Source organism: Furipterus horrens, unplaced genomic scaffold (genome assembly GCF_987537825.1).
Source record: "Furipterus horrens unplaced genomic scaffold, mFurHor1.1.pri manual_scaffold_6, whole genome shotgun sequence".
Taxonomy (NCBI): Eukaryota; Metazoa; Chordata; class Mammalia; order Chiroptera; family Furipteridae; genus Furipterus; species Furipterus horrens.
This window is the reverse complement of record NW_028327176.1, coordinates 120,258,950-120,283,943: the sequence shown is the minus strand read 5'-3', so window position 1 is coordinate 120,283,943 and position 24,994 is coordinate 120,258,950. Positions and strand designations below refer to the sequence as shown.

General features: G+C 38.9%; 1 protein-coding gene and 1 pseudogene across 1 annotated transcript in view; one reads left to right on the top strand and one right to left on the bottom strand.

Annotated features, from left to right (window-relative positions):
- Positions 1 to 1,447: 1,447 nt before the first annotated feature.
- SLC17A5 (solute carrier family 17 member 5) overlaps positions 1,448 to 24,994 on the top strand; it is a 58,704-nt gene continuing 35,157 nt past the window's right edge. Inside the window, exons 1-3 of the mRNA XM_090280507.1 lie at positions 1,448 to 1,654; positions 14,083 to 14,279; positions 24,080 to 24,313. Of these exons, the coding sequence (XP_090136633.1) occupies positions 1,561 to 1,654; positions 14,083 to 14,279; positions 24,080 to 24,313 (525 nt within the window). The 5' untranslated portion in view covers positions 1,448 to 1,560. The remainder of the gene's footprint in view (positions 1,655 to 14,082; positions 14,280 to 24,079; positions 24,314 to 24,994) is intronic.
- LOC150007316 (guanine nucleotide-binding protein G(I)/G(S)/G(O) subunit gamma-5 pseudogene) lies at positions 6,774 to 6,979 on the bottom strand (annotated as a pseudogene).

Genomic DNA, 24,994 nt, shown 5'->3' with positions numbered 1-24,994 from the left:
ACATTATACTTTTTTAAAAAAATCCTCTTGGTAAGATTATAAAACAATAAGAAAGTACCTCCTCTGGACCTGGAATCAATGACAACGCAGTAGCAAGAAGAACACCCAACACCCATCTTGGCTTCTAATATCATTCACCTTGAAGCAGAGACTATATAGGATAAAAGTAGAACCTCTTAATACACCATACAGTAAGGTAGATTTCAAAAATCACAATAGGAGCATGTAAAAGGGACACAGAGGTCAACCGAGAGCTCCCAGTCACCAAAACTGAAACAATTTGAGCAAGAAATAAATAACATAGTGTTGGATTATAACCCAAGGCATAAAATAAATAACCATGAGTCCATACCAATATTAATAAATGATTGGATAAATAAGTAAATGGGAGGGAGAATAAACAAATCTGCATATTCAAGTGGGGCAGGATCGCTCTACAAGGCTCCTAAAAAGGTGGAATACCTTCCCTCAGAGAATTTTGAATCTACATGGTAATTTCAGTAACTCAGAAACAAAATTTGTTGTTTTAACTTGATAACTTTCCTAGCATTTACTGATCAGGATACCTTCAGAAATCCCAGCCTTCCTTGCAGGGCAAGGGTGACCCATTTGTTTTCCGCAAGGACCTCACCAAGCCTCTGACATCGTTTATTGAATTACTGCCTTGTGAGTCTTCCCTGGCTACAGTGAACTCCCCAACGGCATCTACCACATATTTTTTTCCTTTTACTTCCATAGCTTTATTACCCACAATAACTGATTAACTGAAATGAAGCCTTTGGTCAGGAAGCCCTAGATCTATCCCACTCCCACCCCACCCCCAACCCCCCAACACAGGCTGGTCTTTTTTCCTAGTTCCTCTTTCTCAGAGTCAGCAAATACCAGAGAAGCTGTTTGGAGCATTAGACCTGTGGGGTCATATCACACACATTATCAAAGGATTCTATAGGTTGAATCATATGAAACCGCTGATATTGAGTTATTTTGACATACAAAATTGGCATTTTCATACGATTCAACGATATGTTTCTATTTACCTTTTCTTTTCTCAAGCAAAGCTATTTTAGGGACAATATGAGGTCAAAGGTAGATAGTACCAGCGTTGCAACCTGATAATTGAACGTCAGATACACACCGTCCACTTCCTAAATTCGATCCAAACCCTCTCTTTCATTTCCCGCGACTCAGGTCCCCTTGGCCCGCCTCCAGGGTCCCACTCAGTCCCGCCCCGGAGGAGCAGCCCCAGCGCTCTACACCGGAGCGCAGGAGGCGGAGGCATTGTTCATCAGAGCTGCCCCGACCCGTCGAACCTAGAACCCGCGGGCGGCACACCGAAACGCGGACCACGCCCCACCACGCCAGGACTCCCGGATGCGCGCTTTCCCCGTTCCAGAGTTGCCCACAGCTAAGATGGCGCTGGGGGCGGAGTCGGCGCGGCCGCCGCTGGGCCGGACCTCTGTGACAGGGCTAGGTTGAGGGGCGTTGCCCCCGGGCTCCGGCTGTCGGGCCAAACCGCTCCTCTGAGCCGGCAATACTGCACACCTGCTCCCCGGAGGCGTCATGAGGTCTCCGGTTCAGGGCCTGCCCCCCAGGGACGGAGATAAGGTCTCAGACAACACACCCCTCCTGCAGGACGCCCCGCCAGCGGAAGTCGGTGAGCAGCGGCGAGATCCAGGAGATTCGGGCTGGCGGCAAGGTGGCCGGAGTACCCGCGCCCTCGGCCGATAGGGCCAGAGTTGCTTAGACCGGTGGTCGGGCGGGCGGAGTAGGGGACTGGGGAAGGAGAACCAAGGGGAGAGGGGACTCGAGGAAAGGGAGCCCAGTGAGGGCCCCACTTAGCCCTCGCGGCCCCGATGCCCAGAAGCCGCTCCGGGACCGGGGGGCTGCCGAGGACAGCGGACCAGGCCGGTGGCTCGGGTGGGACTACGGCAGGTGCAGTCCCGCAGCGCCAGGGCGGGGAGCCGCTGGGCGCCGCAGGCAGTGGGCTCCTGGCGATTTTCGGTAGCACTGAGTGGGGGACCCCCGTGGGAGAATGAAGTGGGGAGAATTTACAAATCAATGAAGCCACTGGGCAAAGGGCCGGACGGACACCCCGTTTAAGAGCGAACTGGGGAAGAAACCTGCAAATCGACGGGATGGAATGAGCCGCTGGTGCTTCCTCTCTGTCACCTCCAGGTTTCCGCAGCTGCAGTCCGCCAGCATGTGACCTGGTAGCTCCTCGGGCGAGGATGGGAGACAAAAATGGACTGAGGTTTCCATTTGTCAGTATGCGGATGGGAATTATTGCATAACCCAGGGAATATCTTGAAATTGTGCAGTAAGAGATTAAAAGTGCAGCGCACTGTTTTCTACGGTCATGCGATTTAAGTTAAAAAGCAGTCATTCTCAAAATATATCTATAAAGTTCTAAGGTAACTTGCCAAAGGCCTTGCAACAAATAGAAAAGCAGGTACTTCACAACGCATCCTCCCTGGACTGGGGGAAATTAAATTTTTTCTCTTTGATACTTTTGTAATATAACGTCTTTAAAATAATTAAAACTAAAGAACAAAACAGTTTGTGTGCATCCTATAGTTGCAAAGACGTGTGCATAAGAAACAGTTGAATTAGAAATTTGACTTTTCTTGGCCAAGAACAGTATAGTCCTGTGGCATCATTTTTATTTAACATTACCAGATGGCAGCAGTAGAGGTGGCAACATTGTAGCTCCATCTGGCAGCTGGGAGATGGTTTTGGTGGATGCTCATGTAAATAACTGTACCACAGTGACGTTTCACCTGGGAGTTGGACCTACTTCCATAAACTGATCTTTCTCTGTGGCATATAGTGTTAGATTTCTATCATTTTCTTGCATAAAGTAATCTAATCTGGAAATACAGAAACAAATGTCATAATAAAGATATTCCCTAGGGACTACTAAAGTCTGTTGCAACTTGGGGGGAGATAGATATAAATAGATATAGATATATAATTTTAGCCAAATATTAAACATCATTAGTTGTCAAGAAAATGCAGATTAAAACCACAATGAGTCATTACACCCCCATTAGAATGGCTAAAATTTTAAAGGCTGAAGATACCAAATGCTGACAAAGATACGGAATAACTACTTTGGAAACCAACAATTTACTTTAAAGTTAAGCATACATTACCATAATATAGCAGCTTTATTTATAATAGCAAAACACTAGCAGCAACCTAGATATTCATCAACAGATGAATGGATAAACAAATAGAGGTATGTCCATACAATGGAATATTACTCAGTAATAAAAAGAAACTTCTTCCAGATATGATAAACAATAACCTTCCAGACTGAAAGTTTTTCTGGAAGAAAGTTTATTGAGCCATATGCTATCCAGGAAAAAGACCAGGTCCTGGAACACATAGTCTAAACCTTCAGCAACAGGCCTGGATGGAGAGGACGGATATGTCCACTGTCCTAGCATTGACAGGGGGCTCTTTTATACACTGAGTTTGGGGAAGAAAACTGTAAGTCGTTTTGAAAGAATTTACATTGGCTATAGATAAAGGGTCAGAGGGTATGAAGCAGGGCTAATTTGGGGATAGGTGTGTAGTCCATAAAGAAGAAGTATTTACTGAGTACTGCTTTTCTTTATTGATTTAAGAGCAAGAGAAACATCAATCCATTGTTCCACTTATTTATGCATTCATTGGTTGATTCTTGTATGTTTCCTGACCAGGGATCGAACTCACAATCTTGGCGTATGAGGATGATGCTCTAATCAACTGAACTATCCTGGCCAGGGCATGTTTACTGCTTTTTGGATTGGTTATGGACAACAGTCCAGAAAGCTTATGCATAAACAGGATGCAGTGTTATCTGATGGTGGTGGACTCTTTAAATAAAAGATGAAATAGCCACCTGGAAGTTGATTCATAGTTTCAACATACATTTAGGAATATGAGAAGTCTTTTGTTGGTTTCTTGCCCTCAATTCTGATTAACCTTCCTGTCTCCTCCGGCCTATAATTTAATTCAGGACATCTCATAATCTTCCCTTGTCACACGTAACAACCTGGACAAATCTGAAAAACACTAAGCAAAAAAAGCCACCATGTTAATGTATGATTCCATTAGCATGAAGTTCTAGAACAAGCAAAACTAATCTATAATAATAGAATGTACATCAGTGGTTGCCTAAAGGCTGTAGGCGGGAAGGAATTGACAGCAGAGGCACTAGGGTACTTCTTGGGGCGATAGAAAAGTTCTTCATCTTGATTGGGATGCACAGATATATATATATATTTATCAAAATTCACTAAAGTGTGCTTGAAATGGGTCCATTTTATTGTATGTAAATTATATCTCAATAAAATCAGTTCAAAAAAAAATAACTCATAACATTGCTTTTAAAAACCATCTCAACTTGATTCATGGATTGAGTGTAGGGATCTTAGCCCTGTTCCTCCTGACTTGACACAGCTGTCTTCATTATAACAATTTTCTGTCTTATTTTTATTCTTGACATACTCACTGGAGAACAAAAGTAAAGGAAAAATAAGAGCAACACCTTTTTTGTCTATTTAAAATATGATAAAGGTTTTAGAGAAGAGGAACGTACAGTTATGGGGCATTGCATTAGTCAACAATAGTTTTAATTAAGCTCTGGAATGCTGTGAGCAGGACAAGAGAGGAGCACCAGGAGAAAGAGGAAAAAGGTAAAAATGAGTAAGACAGTTTTGTAAGAGCCACCAGGGGCCTCCTTTTAGTTTTGCTCTCGGTGGTGCCCCCCTGTTCTGGTTTATTAATAATATCTACCATGTGTAATATGATAAGAGAAACAAGATAACCCTTAGTTATTTTTTCCACTTTGAAAAAAATTTTTAATTAAATTTATTGGGGCAACATTAGTTAATAAAATTATATACGTTTCAAGTGCACAGTTCTATAATGCATCAAGTGTAAATTGCATTGTGTATTTACCAACCAATGGCAAATCTCCTTTTGTCACCATATATTTGACCCCCTTTACCCTTTACTACCTCTCCCCCTTCTCCCCTTCTCTCAGGTAACTATCATACTATTGTCTCTATGTTTATGGGGTTTTGTTTGTCTTTTTCATATGTTGCTTTCAGTTTTATAGCCCACATGTGAGTTTAATCATATGGTTCTTGACTTTTTCCATCTGACTTTGCTTAGCATGATATTCTTAAGATCTATCCATGTTGTCATAAATGGCAGTATTTCATCTTTTCTCATGGCTGAGTAGTATTCTGTTGTATACAAGAATATCCAGTAATCTGTCAGTTTATCCAGTCATCTGTCAAAGGACACTTCGTTGTTTCCTTATCTTGGCCACTATGAATAATGCTGCAGTGAACATAAGGGTACATATATCTTTAAGAATAAATGTTTTCAATTTTTTCTGGTAGGTAACCAGAAGAGGTGTTGCTGAGTCATATGGTAACTCTATTCTTCATTTTTTTTTGAGGAACCTCCATAGTGGCTGTACCAGTTTACATTCCAGCCAGCAGTGAATGAGGTTCTCTACAAACTCTCCAACACTTGTTGTTACCTGTCTTATTGATCATAATAGCCTTTTTAACAGATGTGAGGTGGTATTTCATTTAGTTTTAATTTGCATTTCCCTAATAGCTAGTGAAATTGAGCATCTCTTCTTATATCTTTTGACCATTTGTATGTCTTCTTGGGAGAAGTGTCTTTTCGGGTCCTCTGTCCATTTTTTTAATTGGATTGGGTTTTTTGTCATTGAGTTGTATGAGTTCTTTAAATATTTTGGATATTAACCCATTGTCAGAGCTGTTGTTTGCAAATATCTTCTCCCATTCAGTTCGTTGTCTTTTTGTTTTGTTGACAGTCTTTTTTGTTGCTTAAAAGCTTTTTCGTTTGATTTATTTTTACTTCCCTTTTCTTTGAGATAAAATTCTTAAAATCTGCTCTAAGACCAAAGTCTGTAAGTTTAATACCTAGTTTTTGCCTATGTAATTTATTGTTTCATGCCTTATATTTAGGTTATTTGATCCATTTTCTGTTCATTTTTGTGTATGGTGACAAATAGCAATTTAGTTTCACTCGTTTGCATGTGGCTTTCCAATTTCCCAGGGCCATTTATTGAAAAGGCTTTTTTTTAAATGTATGTTTTAGCTCCTTAGTCAAAAATTTTTTTGCTCATATACATGTGGGTTTATTTCTGGGCTATCAATTCTGTCCCATTGGTCTGTGTGTCTGTTTCTCTGCCAATACCACACTGTTTTGATTGTTGTTGATATTATAGTATAATCTGAAGTCAGGGAGCGTGATACCTCTGGCTTTGTTCTTTTTTCTAAGGATACCTTTGGCTAGTCAAGGTCTTTTATTTTGTGGTTCCATATAAATCTGATTATTTTTGTTATTTCTTTGCAAAATGCCATTGGGATTTTGATAGGAATCGCATTAAATCTGTATATTGCTTTGGGTAATATGGCCATTTTAACTATATTGATTCTTCCAATCCATGAACATAGAATAGCTTTCCAGTGTTTTGTATCTTCTTCAAATTTCTTTCTTTTTCCTTTTATACTGAGTGTTTTGTTTGTATACTGCTGCTGGTGAATATAAAATAATTATTCTTGTGAAATAAGTTCATGAAAATTCAGAGAGGTGGATGTTAAGGACTGACAAAAGCAGAAGTTTGTATAGTGTGGCACATGTTACAAGGATAAACTTTTTGTACAGACTTCAAATTTAGCTCTTTGAATACTCACCAGTTTATGAAAAGTGGTTTAGAATAACTTCAAAGATTCATTTCTCTACAAAAAGGAACAGACTTTCTGGGGTCTGAAGGGATTGGTACTTGCATATACTCTAGTCATCAGGAGGTCATGTTGAGCATTCTGCAGACAGAATTGTTTCAAATCTGCAGCTTCCTGGGAACCCTTCAGGGGTTAAGGCCAGCCTCCAACCAGAGCTGTTGAACCACTTTCTTCATACCAATGACACTGGAGGAACCAGACATGGCACACGCCAGAGCTGGACAGATTTGTCAGTATTGGGTCGCTTGATCATGGGTCTGCGGGGCCAGATGATGGGACAGCGAAATGAGGGGCCCAATTTCTCTTAATAATGTCTCATGCTTTTCAGTTTATAGGTCCTCCACATCCTTTGTTAAGTTTATTCCTAGGTATTTTGTTCTTCTTATTGCAGTTGCAATAGGAATTATTTTAATTTCTCTTTCTGAAATTTTGTTAGTATATAAGAACACAATGGATTTTTGTGTATTTTTAGTTAAATTATGTCCTACAGATTCACCTTGCACATTCACAAAAATATGGGTGTTTTAAGAAGCAAAAATTTCCCATCCACGTCAGTGCATACAGACACAGGGAAAGTTCCTGAGACTAAAAATCTACCTCCCTAAGCACAGGGCAAGGTAAGACCCAAGAATGAAGCTGGCCACTCCAGTCTTGTAATTAATAGAGTTTATTAATGGGAGGCACGTTTTGGGTGGCTGCGAGACTAAATGGATCCCTGCACTACTTGGCCTGTGCCAGAGAATTATACAGAAAAAGACAGGATAGTCACAGGAACTGGTCAGTGACCAGTCCCAGGAACAAATACTTTACATGCTTGACTGGGTGAGGACAAGGACCTATTCCAGGAGCCAGCATGTAGCAGGAAGGGGAGGGGTGCTGATTTACATCAACTACCACCATCAGACAGTCTCTCTATGAGGGGATTGCTGTAAGCAATCTACGTTGTGGCCCAGGGCCAGCTCAAGGGCATTAGTCACATCATGGAACAGCTCCACAATTCAGAATTAGTTTGTTTAGGTTTGATGCCTGAAGCAGTGAATCTTTAGCAGTCCTAAAAATATCTTCTTAAATATATTTACATATATTTTATCTTTTGTGTTAGTTTCTGTAACAAACTGATAAGATTTTAGCTGTACTTTATGCCTAAGTGTATAGTTTGTATTTCAGAAGAAAAAATCTGATAAAATGTCAGCCATAAAATTTGACAACACTTAAAAGACCTTAGAAACTACCTGCCATATGGTGGCACATCCTTTTATATAATACATAAACACCTGAGGGCCAAAGAAATTAAGCTCCCACAGATTTTATGTATCCCTATTAAGGACTCAGGTCAGAGTTCTCCGGGATTTTAGTCCTATCCCCCTTCCTTGACACAACACTGCCACATTTGTGTTCTATTTGACAAATTTCTATTTGCAAAATGCTTAATCATTTTTACTTGGTCCTTCACAAATTTGAAAGTTCCCCACTTCTCCACAAATAAGAAGGCATAGTTTTAAATTATGCATAGTGTTAAGAATTAATACCTCTCAGGGTGATATGACAGAATTCTTAGTAACGCTGCTATGGTTTGCCTCTCAAGCAGTTGTTTTTAGTACTTAGCCTGGTGGATTTCAGAGATGCACACAGAAATTATGTGGGAAGGGCAACTCAATGTTCATAAACAACAGGAAGTCTATAGGTTTTCTGCCTGATTTAGGTAGAAGGAAGGGAGGAAATTAGGCAAGGAAGAGCAAAGCCTCCCCTCCCACACATAAAAATTCTTTACTTTTATATGAATGAGATATGTCTTATATTTAATTAATTGGATTTTCAAAATAGTGTTGCACTCAAAATGAGCTCGTTCATGTTCAAGAAATAAGCTTTAAGGCTTCTAAGACATTTCTTTGTGCTTAAAAGCAGAGCATGGATCTGAAGCCAGAGTCCCAGCTCCACTGAATAGCTGTGTGAGTTCAGCAACTACCCGTCCTCTCATGCTCTCCTCATCTATAAGTCAGGGGAAATAATACAGCTGATTCATAGGGTTATTGTGAGGATTAAATAAGCTAATAGAAAGTGCTTAAAACAGAGTTTGGCACATAGTATTAGTTACTATTATTGTCATCACAATCATCATCATAAATAAAGGCCATTTGGATCTTACATTCCTCAGAGAAGCTGTAATCCACAAAATGAGGGCCCATTCTTCACTGTCTCACTCTATAGGAACTTGTTATTTTTTAGATTAAAATAGTGCATGCTGTGCTTTGTTTTCATTGATTTTGTTTTGGGATTTGTTTGGGGTTTTTTTGTCTCCCCTGTTAGAGGTGGTTTACATTCAACATTCAATTACTCAAGCATTGGATTTCACAAATATTCTTTGTGTATGAAAATAGTCATAAATATAAGGTATGCTATGCTGGTAGAGAGCAACCATATTTCATAATGAAGGGAAGTGGCTTTGAGTCATGTTGTGATAATCAGTGTTAATATTCAATTAAATGAGTCCATTTTAATGGAATTTAATGTTTTCATATTCCTTCTACCTAAATAGGTATTAATTTGGGAGGTAGGAATACATAAGGATTTATCAGGAATTAATTAACTAAGGCAGGGTAAGACCAGTAGAACATTATCCTTTTTAAAAGCAAAACATTTTATCCACTTAGATAGGAAATCTTTTCTAATGCAGTTCGCTTGCCAGGGAGGATTACTAGGCCCATGCCCACCTTCATCATCTTTGCACAGGTCAGTTCCCCTCACCATGGGTTTTCCACCTCAGTCAGCTCCTCACCCATGCCCACACCTCCCCACTGGAGACCCTTTCCACAAAGAATAAATGCTTGGCATCTCCAGTTTTTCACCCGTCTTGCCTCACCACTTGTACCTCCTTGCTTCAACAGAAACCTAGCCTTCTGGGCATACCACTTCCACTCCCCCTGGCTTTCTCAAGGAGTAATAACTTTCTCTTGCCTTGTGTTAATTAATTATTTGATTCCTCCTTATTCTGCAGTGATGCTTCCGGACAAGTACCCCTTCACTCTCAATGCTTTGGGGCTAGATCACTTTTCCCCTACATTGCTGTGTCTTGTACCCACTACCTGGCACTTTGTTTCATTCATCAGACACTTTGCCATCTGATATTCCTCCATCCTCTACACTATTTCTTGCCATTATCTTGAGTGACTTTTCGTCCAACACCAAGTTCCCTCAGTTCTCTGGACACCCATGTGTCTAATGACTTCCTACGCTCCTGTCCTCAGAGCTTTTATATTTTAGTGTACATTTTCCTAAACCATTAACAATCTCCACTTTACTTTCTTCTTGGGCCATAATCACAGTCCAACACTATTTTCTTGCCAGTACTTTAAATTCCCTTGCCCTGTGCTTTGTCACCACCTCTATCTCAATGCCCTGTCTTCTTTCCTAGTGCTTACCTGTGAGCACAGGTGTGCAGTTCTTCAGGGTCACATGGTAGGGCAAGTTTTTTCTGGCTATCTACTCACTTGGCAATCCTGTATGTTTCACTGGGAACTTCACACCCCTTCTCTCTTCAACAACTTCTGACTTCTTTTCCCAATACCTAATTTCTCACATGAGAAATAACCTCAATTCCTAACAAATGACCTCAATTCTTACTATCCAGAAAAAGCAATAATAATAATAATTAATAACAGTTCAGAGTTATTGAAGGTTTATTATGTGCTAAACACTGTTCTAAGTATTTTACATGTACCAACTCAGTTAATCTTTATAATCCTTATATAGGCCAACACACTTGCACAAGCCCCTAGTAAGTACTCGATAAATATTAGCTATTACTTTTTGTTATTAAACTCAATGCCTGCTATCCCACTCACAGTTACTACAGTACCATAGTTCAGTCCATCAAGTCATTTGAAGTTTCCTGTTCTCTTTGTACTTGTATTCCTCATTTCCATACTTCTGTACATACTGCTGTCTTTGCTTGCATTGTCCTACCTCCAACCTGTCTGGTGACTTTTGCTCAGTAGTGAAGACTCAGTACAAATGTACTTTCTCCAGGAGGACTTCCCTAACTACACACACACAGACTTTTTGCTCAGTAGTGAAGACTCAGTACAAATGTACTTTCTCTAGGAGGACTTCCCTAACTACACACACACACACACACACACACACACACACACACACTCTGTAGCACTTCATCTTATTGATGTAACTTTTCTCCAGCGTCAACAGAAAATACTGGGTGCCTACTATACTGCTACTTCATTTACTCCACACAAAACCCAGTGAGGTGTATATTGATTGCCTCATTTTAAAGCTGAAAAACCTGAGAATGAAAACTTAAGTAACTTCCCCAAAGGTACACAGCCAGTAAAAATCAGAACTGAGGTTCATTCCCAGGTCTGCTTCACTGTAAATTAGCCTATATCCCTTTCAACTGCACCCACTCCACATTTCCTAAGTTTAAACCAATTTTGAGAAGCTGATATTTGTTTAGATGGGTGCTCTGTTCGTTATACAAACATGATTTTGCTTTGAACTTGATTTCAATATAGCAGATGCTCAGTGAATGTTATCTCTTTTCATCATGCAAGCATGCTTTTGTAAACCAACTTCAAGCATTATCCAAATTCACAGACACATTTGCTTTATCGCCGTATTTTTGGAAATAAATTTTTTCTTACTGATTTGTAATCAACAACCATTTTTATAAAGATAGTAACCATCTATAAATATTTTTAATATTTCTTAAAATCTCATATTCATATACTTTGTGGCATCTGTGTTGGCTTTTTATTTTCTGATTATTGACTGAGCACTCAAAGTTTCCTGATCCATAACTTCTAGGCCAGATTTTCAAGTAACATCACTAATAATTTGAAATCATTTCTACATACCTTTCCTTTACTTCCCAAGCTTCTAACCTCACATATTCACATGATGAGATATATCAGAGTCCAAATCCAGCAACATGTGGGGAGAAACTAGTAACATACAATGAAATAAGGTAACTGCAAATAAGAATAGAAGAGAGTAATAACATTACAAATCAGAGTAGCATAAAATAATTATTTAGAGTAAGAAAATAACTAATAACTTCATTCCTCCCTTTTATTTACTCCCACATCTAATACATAGGCAAGGCCTGTCAATTCTGCCTTTAAATTTAAGTCAAACCTGCCCATTTCTCTCCCTTGCCTCTGCTTTGCTCTTGTTTAAGCCACCTTCATCTCTTATCTAGAAACTACAATAGTGCCTTAAGTAGTCTCCCTGACTACATCCCCTACCCCCATTCACACTTCTCACCTTTATAATCTCCACACAGCAACCAGACAAGCTTTTTAAACCATAAATCACATCTTGTCACTCCTCTGCTGAAACAGATGATGAACTTTGTATGTTGGCAAGGCAGACTGTATATAAATCTAGGTTTTTCTTTCTCCAAATTACTCAAAGTAGCATATTCTAATAACCTAAATTTGTCATGATTATGAGTACTCATCAAACTTCTTTGTATTATTGTCTAACGCAAAAATGATGATTTTAAAAATGTGCTCTCACTCTGAGCAGGTGGCTAAATTGGCTGGAGCATCATCTTGTACACCAAAATGTTGCAGGTTCAATTTCCCATTCAGGGCACATAGCTAGGTTGCAAATTAAACCCCCAGTTGGAGCATGTATAGGAAGCAACTGATCCATGTTTCTCTCCCACATCAATGTTTCTCTCTCTCTTCCCCGTGGCCTCCCTCTCTCTCAAATCAATAAATAAAAAATAAAACAATAAACATATTCTCAAGTAAGAATTAAAAAGACAAATGTTCTCTCCTATTAAACATGCCTTGCAGCATTTAAACTGTCCTTAATTAGACCACTGCCCATTTGATTGGAGCCGAGAGCAAATGTATCTAGATTCCAGTAACAGAGACTGTATGAATAGAGCCTTAGAAATACATTTCTCCCAGTTCTGGACCAAACTATGGCAGTCGTGCCATAACTCTCCTAGCTCTACTCTTGAAAAAGAAGTCAAGATGCCAAATGAAAAGTTCTCTGTTAAAAGATGTAAACCTTGCACAGAGGAAAAATGATAGTTGTTTAAGTGTGTGAGCGCTTATGGAAAAGTAAGTTAGAATTGTAGTATATTAACATATATAACTAAGTATAGTTGTACCCTATGCATTAATGCTTCTGTATGAATGAATCAGTTTACATCAGTACCAAAACCTTGGTACTCTGAAAAATGTAATCCTGTTTGACATTAGGTCAGTGAAAACAACAGGATCCCTAAAAAGGGGAAAACATATATATATACTTGTCATTACCAAATGAAATAGATATTGTTATCTTAAAAGAGAGATTTATCAAACACTCAGTGTTTACCAAACTTAAAGGTCTAAGACCTGGATTAGCCTGTTTCTTTTTGTCACTAAGGAGTCAGTCACTCTTCCTGAATTCCCATTTCCTCACCCCGTTATGCAACTCAGTAAAAGAAGAAAAAAAGAGAAAATAGTGCATAAGCCCACAACTGAAGTTAAAAATAGGTCAGACTCCTCTCACATGATCCTTCTTTCATTGGCTTCTCCAACCTACTCTGCCTTCTTTTTTTTTTTTTTTTTTTAATCATTGTGGTACATACATTTATTTCCCTTTTTGCTGTGGGCCCTTTAAGCATGATCAACTTAGCAACTGTCACAGATGCTGCAGCTGTCATAGACTGTGCAAGTTTGCTTCTGGATTCTTAAATACATTTAGTTTACAAGAGCCTTAAGTATTAACCATGGCTCCTGATTCAAACCCAGCTTCTGAGGATGTGTTGTTTCAAGGTAAGAAATTTATCAAGAGGGGTTTCACACCCTAGCATGAAAGTGGCAGTAAGTTTTTTGTGCTGTGCTACATTTACAATGAGATGGCTACTAATCTGTAGTCAGTAGTATACATGCTATGCTACAGTGAGTACTCAAGTTCTCGTGGCTATGTGTTAGACAGTTTTTTTTTAAATAGTAATGGCATTAAACCCCTTTACTTCTTTTTCTCATACTTTTGCCAGCCGCCAGGAATTAGGGGTTCAGTATTGGCTTTGGACTGGAAATTTTACCTCCATGTTTTAAGAAACTTACAGTGCCGGCTCTCATGTGTTAAATGTTCATCAAAACCACAGATACCAGGAACAAATTCTTTTTGACAAATGTGTTTCGATATGCTTAATCTGAGAATATTCTCAGAAAAGTATTCATGATTTAATAATTTGTGCACTTCAAAAAGTAACCTTTTGAGTAGTTTAGACAATATCATCTAAGTTATTCTTTTAATGAAAGTTTTCCCCCAATCTTTATTTCAGCTCCAGTATGCTGTTCTGCTCGTTACAATTTAGCAGTTTTGGCCTTTTTTGGTTTCTTCGTTCTCTATGCATTACGTGTGAATCTGAGTGTTGCATTAGTGGATATGGTAGATTCAAATACAACTTCAGCAGATAATAGAACTTCCAAGGAGTGTGCAGAACATTCTGCTTCTGATAAAGTTCTTCATAATCAAACTGTAAGTACTATTTTTTAAGCAAACGATCTTAATCCTAAAATATATCCAGGTAAACATATTGAAAGGTCTTTCTTCATGTACAAAGACCAAAAACACTTCTTCATGTAAATTCTGAATCACTTACTTTTGTATTTTCCCAGGAACTGGTTGGGTAGTAACTTATAACTATAGATAGTGGTGCTGTGCTGTTTGAAAAGTTGTCAGTTTCCTCTATAAACATAGCATCCTTGAAGAAAAATCTGGAAAAACCTGTTTGGCATTCCAACGACAGGGTTCAGAACAGGCCACCCCAAGATGTGCCATTTTGGCATGTAAATTATTTTCAGCTGAAAGTAGTCATGACCCTGTAAGCTCATGAGAAACTTTTACTTCTCCCTTAAAAATTTTAAATTAGAGGCTTTGTTCATAATAAGAGTTATCACCAAAAGTAACTTAATGACCTGTCTGTAGGGGAGGGCACACTTCTAATTGCTGAACATCAGGTCTATCATTCTTTAGCGGCCTTCGTCTCCTCTGAATCTCAAAGGTGCTCCTCATCTTTACCTCAGAATGCCCTCTACACTGTGATACCAGAACCCATTGGTAAAACCCTGACTCAGGCTACAATTAGATTAAAAGAATATAGAAGTATAAGGATTGATAAGCTTGTGAAAATTGGATTGTTTTAAGCAGGCTTTATGTGAAGTGATTGTGTCTCTTTTACCTGATTGTATTACAGGGGTGGACATTGTGTTTCTGTGTAGTATTGTAAACAAAAGGCATATAAATTCACCCCTCAGGCAATATTAATTAGACACATTAAAGAAGAAAAAATATTTTTCATTGAATGATTGTTGGAAAGAGCTAATGAAAAATTTAAGAGATAAAAGCTACCTAGAATTCTTAAACTCAGGAAGGATGCACAAAAGTTTTTGTAAATGAATTACCTCATGAGCCCAGTGAGAGAGGAAAATAAAACTTCACATTGTTCCTTCCTTCTCAAATCCAAAGCAATTGGTTATTGATCCTTTTTCTCCTAGAAATAGCTGTTGCCTATGTCCTAAGGGCTTAGAATGGCTTTCTGCCTGGGACATGCAAGCTGTAGTTCTTTCTTTTGGCTATCAGAGGGAATGACTTTGGACAGTAAGGACTTTTGCATCCTCTTCAGTCCATGAAGAAAAAATAAACTTTCCTCTACCCTCCTGGTTTTTTAGGCTGATTTAATAGCCAAATAAACATGAGACAGAATAACAAGAAAATTTAAAGCATATATACACATGGGAATCCCACATACATAAGAGAGTGGGAAACCTCACACACATGAGAGGTTCAGGGTAGAAAGTTAAAATGAGATATATACGACATTCTAAGCTAAGGATGAGGTAAGGTGCCCTGGGGGGTTCAAAACATCATTGCAGGACTATAGGTAGAGCAGATATTTAGAACTTAGAAATTTGCAAAATAGTCATTGAAACACAAAATCATATGTTCCGGACCTCATTCTAGTTTTTAGATTGTGAAATGGGGATTCCAATGCATAGCTGTGTTGGAAGTACATCCCTGCCACCATGGAGCTCACTTTCTCCAAGAGGAATCAGACAATAAACAATTAAACAAATTAATATGTAGACTTCCAGCCAATATGGAGGCATAGATATGCACGCTTTGCCTCTCGCACAACCATAAGAAGGTTCACAACTAACCTCAAAACAAACAAACAAAAAAAACAGAACTGCCAGAAAATTGAACTGTATGAAAGTCTTAACAACCAAGGATTTTAAAGAAGCTATATTCATCCAGTTGGGTAGGAGGGGCAGAACTGAGGTAGAGAGGATGCATTGTGGTGGTGACAAGGCAGCAGCGGCCATTGGAATGGGTAGTCCCACATTCATGTGTGGTGGATAAAAGCCGGGAGGGACAACAGACCATGCAGCCCAGGGTTCCAGCCCAGGATAAATAAGGCCTCATAGCTTCTGGCTGTGAAAACCAGTGGGGTTTTGGAAGAGGAAACAGAATAAACTGCCCGTCCCTCAGGAGAGTCTGTTTAGAGGGACCCCATGGTCCTAGACCACACACAAAACCACCCACTCTGGGAACCACCACCAGGGCAACAGCTAGAGGAGCACCAGTCACATTCGGGAAATGAATGAAGTGATTGAAAATGGGATGAGTGCCAAGCAAGTGGTGTTGTTCCCTCTCTGACCCCTCCCACACACACAGTGCCACAAAGCAGTAAAACGTTTGCCCTGCCCTGGCAAATACCTAAGGATCCACCCCTTACAACATAACAGAGAGTCAAAGCAGCTCTAATACACCAAAATAAATACAGGGAGGCTGCCAAATTGAGGAGACAAAGAAATATATCCCAAATGAAAGAACAGATCAAAACTCCAGAAAAAGAACTAAGCAAAACAGAGATAGCCAACCTATCAGATGCAGAGTTCAAAACACTGGTGATAAGAATGCTCAGAGAACTCATTGAGTACGGCAGACACATAAGGGAAGAAATGAAGGCTACACTAAGTGAAATAAGAAAAACCTACAGGGAACCAATTGTGAAGGAAAGGAAGCCAGAGTTCAAATCAATGATGCGTAACATAAGGAAGAAATAAACAGTCAACCAGTAAAGAATGAAGAAACAAGAATAGAAAAAATGAGGAGAGGGTTAGGAACCTCTGGGACAACTTTAAACATACAAACATCTGAATCATAGGGGTGCCAGAAGGAGAAGAGGAAGAGCAACAAATTGAAAACTTAGTTGAAAAAATAGTGAAGGAAAACTTCCCTAATTTGGTGAAGGCAATGGACATACAAGTCCAGGAAGCACAGAGAGTCCCAAACAAGATGGACCCAAAGGGGACCACACCAAGACACATCATAATTAAAATGCCAAAGATTAAAGATAAAAGGAGAATCTTAAAAGCAGCAAGAGAAAAAGCTGAGTTACCTACAAAGGAGTTCCCATAAGACTATCAGCTAATTTCCCAAAAGTTACTTTTCAGGCAAGAAGGGACTAGCAAGAAGTTTTCAAAGTGATGAAAAGCAAGGACCTACAACCAAGATTACTCTATCCAGCAAAGCTGTCATTTAGAATGGAAGGGCAGATGAAGTGCTTCCCAGACATAGTAGAGCTAAAGGAATTTATCATCGCCAAGCCCTTATTATATGAGATGTTAAAGGGACTCATTTAAGAAAAAGAAGACGATCAAAACTGTGAACAGTAAAATGACAACAAATTCACAACTATGAACAACTGAATCTAAAAAAACAAAAACAAACTAAGCAAACAACTAGAACAAAACAGAACCATAGATATGGAGATCATATGGGGGGTTATCACCAGGGAGGGTGAAGGAGGGGAATGGGGGAAAAGGTACAGGAATTAAGAAGCATAATTGGTAGGTACAAAATAGACAAGGGGATGTTAAGAATAGTAAAGGAAATGGAGAACTTACATGTACGTCCCATGGACATGAACTCAGAGTGGGGGAGAGGGGATTGCTGGAGGGAAGAGGGGTACTGGGCAGAGGGGGCACAGGGAAAAATAATTGGGACAACTGTAATAGCATAATCAATAAAATATACTTAAAAAAGAAATTAGAAATTTGCTCTGCTCTATAGATAGGTCATAAAGAGTTATTTCTGGTGATAACTTATTATGGGCAAAAACACTAGATCTTTAAGGGAAAACTCAAGTTTCTCATGAGCCTGCAGGTTCTTAATTGTCTTCAGCTCAAAATAATTCACATTCCAAAGTGGCACATTTTGCGGAGATGTATCTAAACCCCTACAAGTCCATGGTATTATTTAATATTGCCAGAAATATTTACTGTTTGTTCCAGCTGAAACCTGACAAGACACTTGAAAAGATTTAATAACTTTCTAATCAGAAATTTGACAAAATTGGAAGCTAAATATTCAAAACCTGACAGGATCTTAAAAAAAGAAAAAAGCCTCCTCCCCTAAGCTAAAATAAAAATATATACCCAGAGGGAAAGAAGCAAATTAGGAAGATGTAGTTGTCACTTAATTTACAACACAATTCCTTGTGAATTGAGAATAACCGTCCTGATTTCCGGTTAAGATGGCAGCATAAGTAAACATGGTTCGCCTCCTTGAACAACCACATCAAAATTACAACTAAACTATAGAACAGTCATTCAGAACTGTCATAAATTGAACTAAATGGAAGTCCTACAACTACAGAATTAAAGAAGAAACCAATTACAGAATTAAAGAAACCACACTGAGACTGAGAGGAGGGGCAGAGAAGTGGAACAGGCTGGTCCCACACCCATGCATGATGGATAAAAATCATGAGGGATATCTCAGGAGCAAAGGCTCAGAGTCCCACACTAGGCTGTCCAATCAAGTATTCTAGTGCCAGGAAGAGAAGTCTCCATAAATTCTGGCTGTAAAAACCAGTGGCAATTGAGGCTATGGGAGACAGAAACTGCTGGAGTCTCAGGCAGTTCCTCTTAAAGGGCTCATAAACAGATTTAATTGGACTCACTCCTCTGAACTCCAGCATGAGGGCAGCAGATTGAAAGACATCAGAGACATATGGGAAGAAACTGAATTATCTGGAATCAGGCATCAGAGCCAGAGCTGGGGCACAGCTTTCTCCTAGACAGCAGTGGCAGAGGCCATTGTCCCTTCCCCCAGTGCCACAGAGCTGGCAGGCGGGGACCATATCTGGGACTCCCATCAGTCTGGCTCACACTGTTTGCCCCACCCTGGTGATTCCCTAAGGCCCTGCCCCAGACAAGCTGTTTCCAGTGGTTTTTCAATACTAATGGCTTGTCTTAGCCCATGCTTCAGATTCTTATAAATTCTTTCAGACAAACAGCATCTGGTTTCAGTGAGCCCTGTACATCTTACTAAGTGGCCCCAGTCTCAGCAATAGCAGCCACTATTGGTTCACAGCTTGGCCTCTCCTGGGCACCTCCAAGCCCAGCACAAGTAGTAGGCATCTGCAGATTGCTTTGTAGTTTATGCTGTGTGACAATGCCTGACCTTGGATGTGCTAACAGCAATCAAGGCTCAACTACAACAGGATGTTGTACACAGCTTACACAGTAGGCAGACCTTGAGTTACCCAGCTTGGGTAATAGGAGAGGCTGTGGCACTGTACCCTACAGGATACCTACTACAATACGTCACTCTATCAAACCTGGGAGATGTTGCAGCTCTACCTAATACATAGAAACAAACACAGGGAGGCTGCCAAAATGAGGAGACAAAGAAGCATGGCCCAAAGGAAAGAACAGATCAAAACTCCAGAAAAAGAACTAAACAACAGGGAGAAAAGCAATCTACTAGATGAAGAGTTCAAAACACTAATTATAAGGATGTTCAGGGAACTTAGTGAGGACCTCAACAGCAGAAAAATTATCCTTTCAGAAATGAAGGACATACTAATTGAAATAAAGAACAATTTACAGGGAATCAACAATAGAGAGAATTAAGCCAAGAATTGAATCAGTTATTTAGACTATAAGGAAGCAAAAACAACCAATCAAAACAGCAAGAAGAAAAAACAATCCAAAAAAATGATGATAGTGTAAGGAGCCTCTGCGACAACTTCAAGCATACCAACATTTGCATTGTGGGGGTGCCAGAAGGAGAAGAGAGAGCAAGAAGTTAGAAACCTATTTGAAAAAAATAATGATAGAAGAGTTCCCCAATTTGGTGAAGGAAATAGACATACAAGTCCAGGAAGTGCAGAGAGTCCCAAAAAAGAACCCAAAGAGGCCCACACCAAGACATATCATAAGACTTTCTTTCAGCTGATTTCTCAAAAGAAACTTTGCAGGCAAGAAGGGATTGGCAAGAAATATTCAAAGTGATGAGAAGCAAAGACCTACAACCAAGATTAGCCTACCCAGCAAAGCTATTATTTAGAATCGAAGGACAGATAAAGAACTTCCCAGACAAGGTAAAGCTAAAGGAGTTCATCACCACCAAGCCAGTATTATATGAAGTGTTTCAGGGTCTTCTTTAAAAAGAAGATAATCAAAAAATCAAGAATAAAATGGCAATAAATACATATCTATCAACAACTGATTCTAAAAAAGAAAATAAACAAGCAGAACAGAAACGATCATAGATGCAGAGAACACTTTGATGTTTGCTAGATGGGAGTGGGTCGGGGGGGATGGACGAAAAAGGTGAAGGGATTAAGAAGTACAAATAGGTAGTTACAGAATAGTCATGAGAGTGCAAAATACAGCATAGTAAGTGGAGTAGCCAAAGACCTGTGGACATGGACAACAGTGTGGGAATTGCCTGAAGGAGTTGGGGGAGAGGCTTGGTAGAGGGGCCCAAAGGGGGAAAAACTGAGACAACTATAATAGTATAAACAATAACATGTAATTTTTAAAAAGAATGAAAAACTGTCTTTATCTTCTTACAAATCTACGAAACCAGAAATGCAACTGTAGAAGCAGTTCAAAGCTCTGTGACTTGGGACCATTGAGAACTAAAACTGCCCTTTTCCCAAAACCATGAGAGCTAACATGGGACAACTTGATGGAAACTTCAGAGAAATCACCACAATAGCTTATATGTGGATAATCTTTGCAGAAAGATTGCCAGAGACATTCAAACTTCAAACCAGGAAATATCTATCAAATTGTCACTGCCTGCCTTCATTCCATCTGAAAATGATTCAAGCCAGACATCTAGAAATCATCTTGACTGCCTGCCTTCAGAACTCAGAAACTGGGATAATAGTCTGCTCAATCATTAACTATTGTTTTTCTTTTGTTTCCATAAGGATACCTCTTAAATACCTGACTGTCTTCACCATGAGCCTAACTTTGGAACCTGCCTGCATCACTGGTTTCTGAAATTAGATAAAACTGTTTGATTAAACTGAAAGACTGAGAGACTGATTTAATGAGATATGGCACAATCTATCAACCCAGCTGCTAGAATGTGTAACTTCTCACAAGTTTCAAAGGCAGGACTGAAGGGGTTTAGAACAGGCCACCCCAAGATGTGCCATTTTGACATGTAAATTATTTTGAACTGCAGACTCATGAGAAACTTTTACCTCTCCCTTAAAGAATTTAAGTTAGGGGCTTGTTTACAATGAGTTATTACCAGAAATATACAAGGCAGATATCTAATTACTGAGCATCTGCTCTTCTAATTGTTCTGCAGGGACCTTCCTCCCTCTAGGTGCCTTACCTTATCCTTAGTTCAGAAAGTCATATACACCTCATTTCCCCTTTCTGTTTCTGAATCTCTCATGTATGTGGGGCCTCTGACTCTCTCATGTATGTAGTGTAGGTTCCCACACATGTAATTAAATTTGGTTATTTTCTCTTGTTAATCTGTCTCATGTGTAACTAATTATTAGACTAGCCAAAGAACCTAGGAGGGTAGGAAAAAATTTCTTCTTCCCTCACACCAGATAGTTTGATTAAGATATTGCTGAATAGTTTTTACAGCACTATTATTTAATAGCTGTTTTACTTATAAGGCTACTATTTCAGGAGAGCTTAGATAATCTCAACTGCAGGATGGAAAGTAAGATCAGAACAATTTCTTAGGACATTCTTTTCCAAAATTTATACATGCCTAAACCTAAGTCATTCAAGTCATTTTGCCTGCCTAATGTTATAGTAGACTTGATAAGTGTATGTTTATCATTTGTTCCAAATTGAGTTTTAAACACTTTAAATACAGTCATGTGCCGCTTAACGATGGAGATTCATTCCGAGAAATGCATCGTTAGGGGATTTTGTTGTTGTGTGGACATCATAGACTGCACTTACACAAATCTAGATAGAATAGCCTAATACACAGCCAAGCTATATGGTATAAGCTATTGCAGTATAGGGAAGGAGAAATAATTATGGGTTCTTGGATAGATAGACATCCCTTAATAACATACAGATTAACAGGAAAAAAACAAAAGTTTAATAGCATGTATACTTCCTTTATACATGGGGGAGACCCAGGAAAACTGAGTAACTTGCCAGATCGCCGAAGGCACTGTCATAAATACCATCTTCAGCTGAAGACAAAAGATGTTGGAGACCAGGGGAGTCAGTTATTTTCCATTTACTTCTAGAAACTGCATGTCCATATCATGGCAGCTCACCTACCTTGTTGAAAGTTTACTTGTTTGTCACAATAAAAGGAAAAGCCCAGTAAACAAGGGTAAGTTTGTTGTGGAGATTTAAGTCATTTTCTTCTTCATTGATTAGACTTGAGAGATGAGGTCATTCCCACCTTCCAGGTATAGAGAAGAAAACAACCTTTCAAATGGCAATTTCCCTTACAGATCTAAATGTCTTTTAAAAAGGTGACTTCTACTTGGCTTTCAGAGCTTCTCCCATATCTGCTGTTTAAAATAAAATTAACCAGCCTAAAATAATCCTTATGCCAAATAGATTTATTTTGGCATAGTTACATAATTCTGTAACTCCCAGGCTATAAACCTGTACAGCATGTCACTGTACTAAATACTGTAATATAGGCAATTGCAACACAGTGTTAACTATTTGTGTAATGTGTTGCACAACAGTGTCACTAGGTGATAGGAATATTTCAGCTCCATTATAATCTTATGGGACCACTATCCTATATGAGGTCCATTATTGACTGAAATGTCATTATGTGGCATTGTGACTATATTTTATTTTGCTTATCACACAGGGAGACAGTATAGGGAGAAAAGCCTGGTGTCTTTTTTAATGAGTATATTTTCATCCATTTTCACTGCTCACAAAGGAGCCAGATCACACTTGGGTGAGTCTCCTTTGCCATTTACAAACAAGAGCATTCAAGCAGGGGAGAGGTTTTTCTGCCCAAACAAGCACTTGTACAAAATAATAACATCAAAAATATTTATATTTGACTTGAATAATGTTGCTAAATACATATTTGGGTACTTACCACTCACTTTCGCCACTCCAACCTATGATGTATAACTGTATAACTAAAGTCCTAGAATTGTACAGATAAGCTACAAATTGGTAACATAAACAAGGGTAATTAGGGATTTGCTTTGTATCTTTCCCTTTGGCAACTGCTTTTGTTGATTTAGCTACTTATCTTCATCAGCCTTACTAAAAATAATTCCTGGAATGGTTCTTGACATGTTGGCTCCGTGATACAGCAACATGTATTAAAGATGTCAGATATTCAGATCAGTTACTAAATCTTCATTATTACCTTACTGTCTGCTGCTACTAGTTAAAAGACCTTTTCTAGTCACATGACGTTTGTGGCTTGGTTTACATTCTTGCTCCTTTGTATTGTTCTATGTGCTTGTTCAAGTGCTTGGTCTGAAATGGGGAAATATTCTTGATCTATATTTATCTAATAGTCAACATTAAGTGAACACTTAGTATGTGTCAGACCTTATTTCATGTGCCATTTTTGTTTAATCTTCCCAGAACATAAATCCAGTCAGTAATAGAGCTAGACTGGAACCCAGGCCTGGCCTCAGAGCATCACTGAATCATTACAGTATCCTACTTAATAGCTTTCTGAATTAAGCCTGTGCCTCTTTTTTGAGCCTTCTTGGTCATGGTCATTGCAAAGCCTCTGTAGTCTAGTTTCATAAAATAGCAGGTCTTTGTGATGTCTTTTTTATTTTCAGTTACTTTCCATTCACTTCTAGATACTGCATGTCTGTATCATGCTTACTCAGCCTACCTCGTAGAAAGTTGTCTATTCTTCAATCTACAACAGTGGTTCAGAATTATTGTACACTTTTATGTGCTTACATGCAAGTAAGATAAAGCAGCTGTTTAATCAAGGTCTTAAAAGGTTGGCCTTTTTTCCCCTTCTACTCTTTATAGGGTAAAAGGTACCAATGGGATGCAGAAACTCAAGGATGGATTCTCGGTTCTTTTTTTTATGGCTACATCATCACACAGATTCCTGGAGGATATGTTGCCAGCAAAGTGGGGGGGAAACTGCTGCTAGGATTTGGGATCCTTGGCACTGCTGTCTTCACCCTATTTACTCCCATTGCTGCGGATTTCGGAGTTGGCGCTCTCATTGGCCTCAGAGCACTAGAAGGACTGGGAGAGGTAATTTCTTTTGTCTCCTGTTTTTCTTCTTACCCTATATCGCTTTCTTTTCCTCTTAAAGATATCATTCTTGGGTATGAATATGAACCAAAAATTGATACTGGAAGGTAATAGGGATTTATTTTTAACTAGAAGTTAACATGAGTAGATTTCTTTTGTGGTTAATAAAGTCTGGAGTGGAAGCACCCTGAAATTGAAAACTTTACTCAAAGAGTAGAAAAAACATTTTCCAGGGGACATTTCACAGCTCTCCCCACTCTCTTATTATAGGAGATAAGAAAATAAAACACTATTAAAACAGTTAAGATAGACCTCTTGAACTTTTGCCACAGTTTATCTCTGCTGTGTCATTGATTGCACAAAATCTAAAACACATCTTACATAGTAGATTATTGAGTTCCCTTTTCTTATTCTTAAATTTTTTGCTGTTCAAAGAACTTCATCTTTATCATTTGTTCTTTTTTCTGGTCCTCTAATTTAGAGACAAATTATTATTTTATATAACTTTATTTGGTTCTGTGATTCTTTTGGTCTTTCTGTTGCTTTTAGAATTGTTATAATTTTATGACTTTTTTTCCTCCTTTCCTAAGACTGTTATCATTTTTTAAAAATTTAATTCTTTATCTTTTTTCCTTTCCACTTCTCCTTTGCATTTCATCGTATGTACCTTCATCTTTAAAT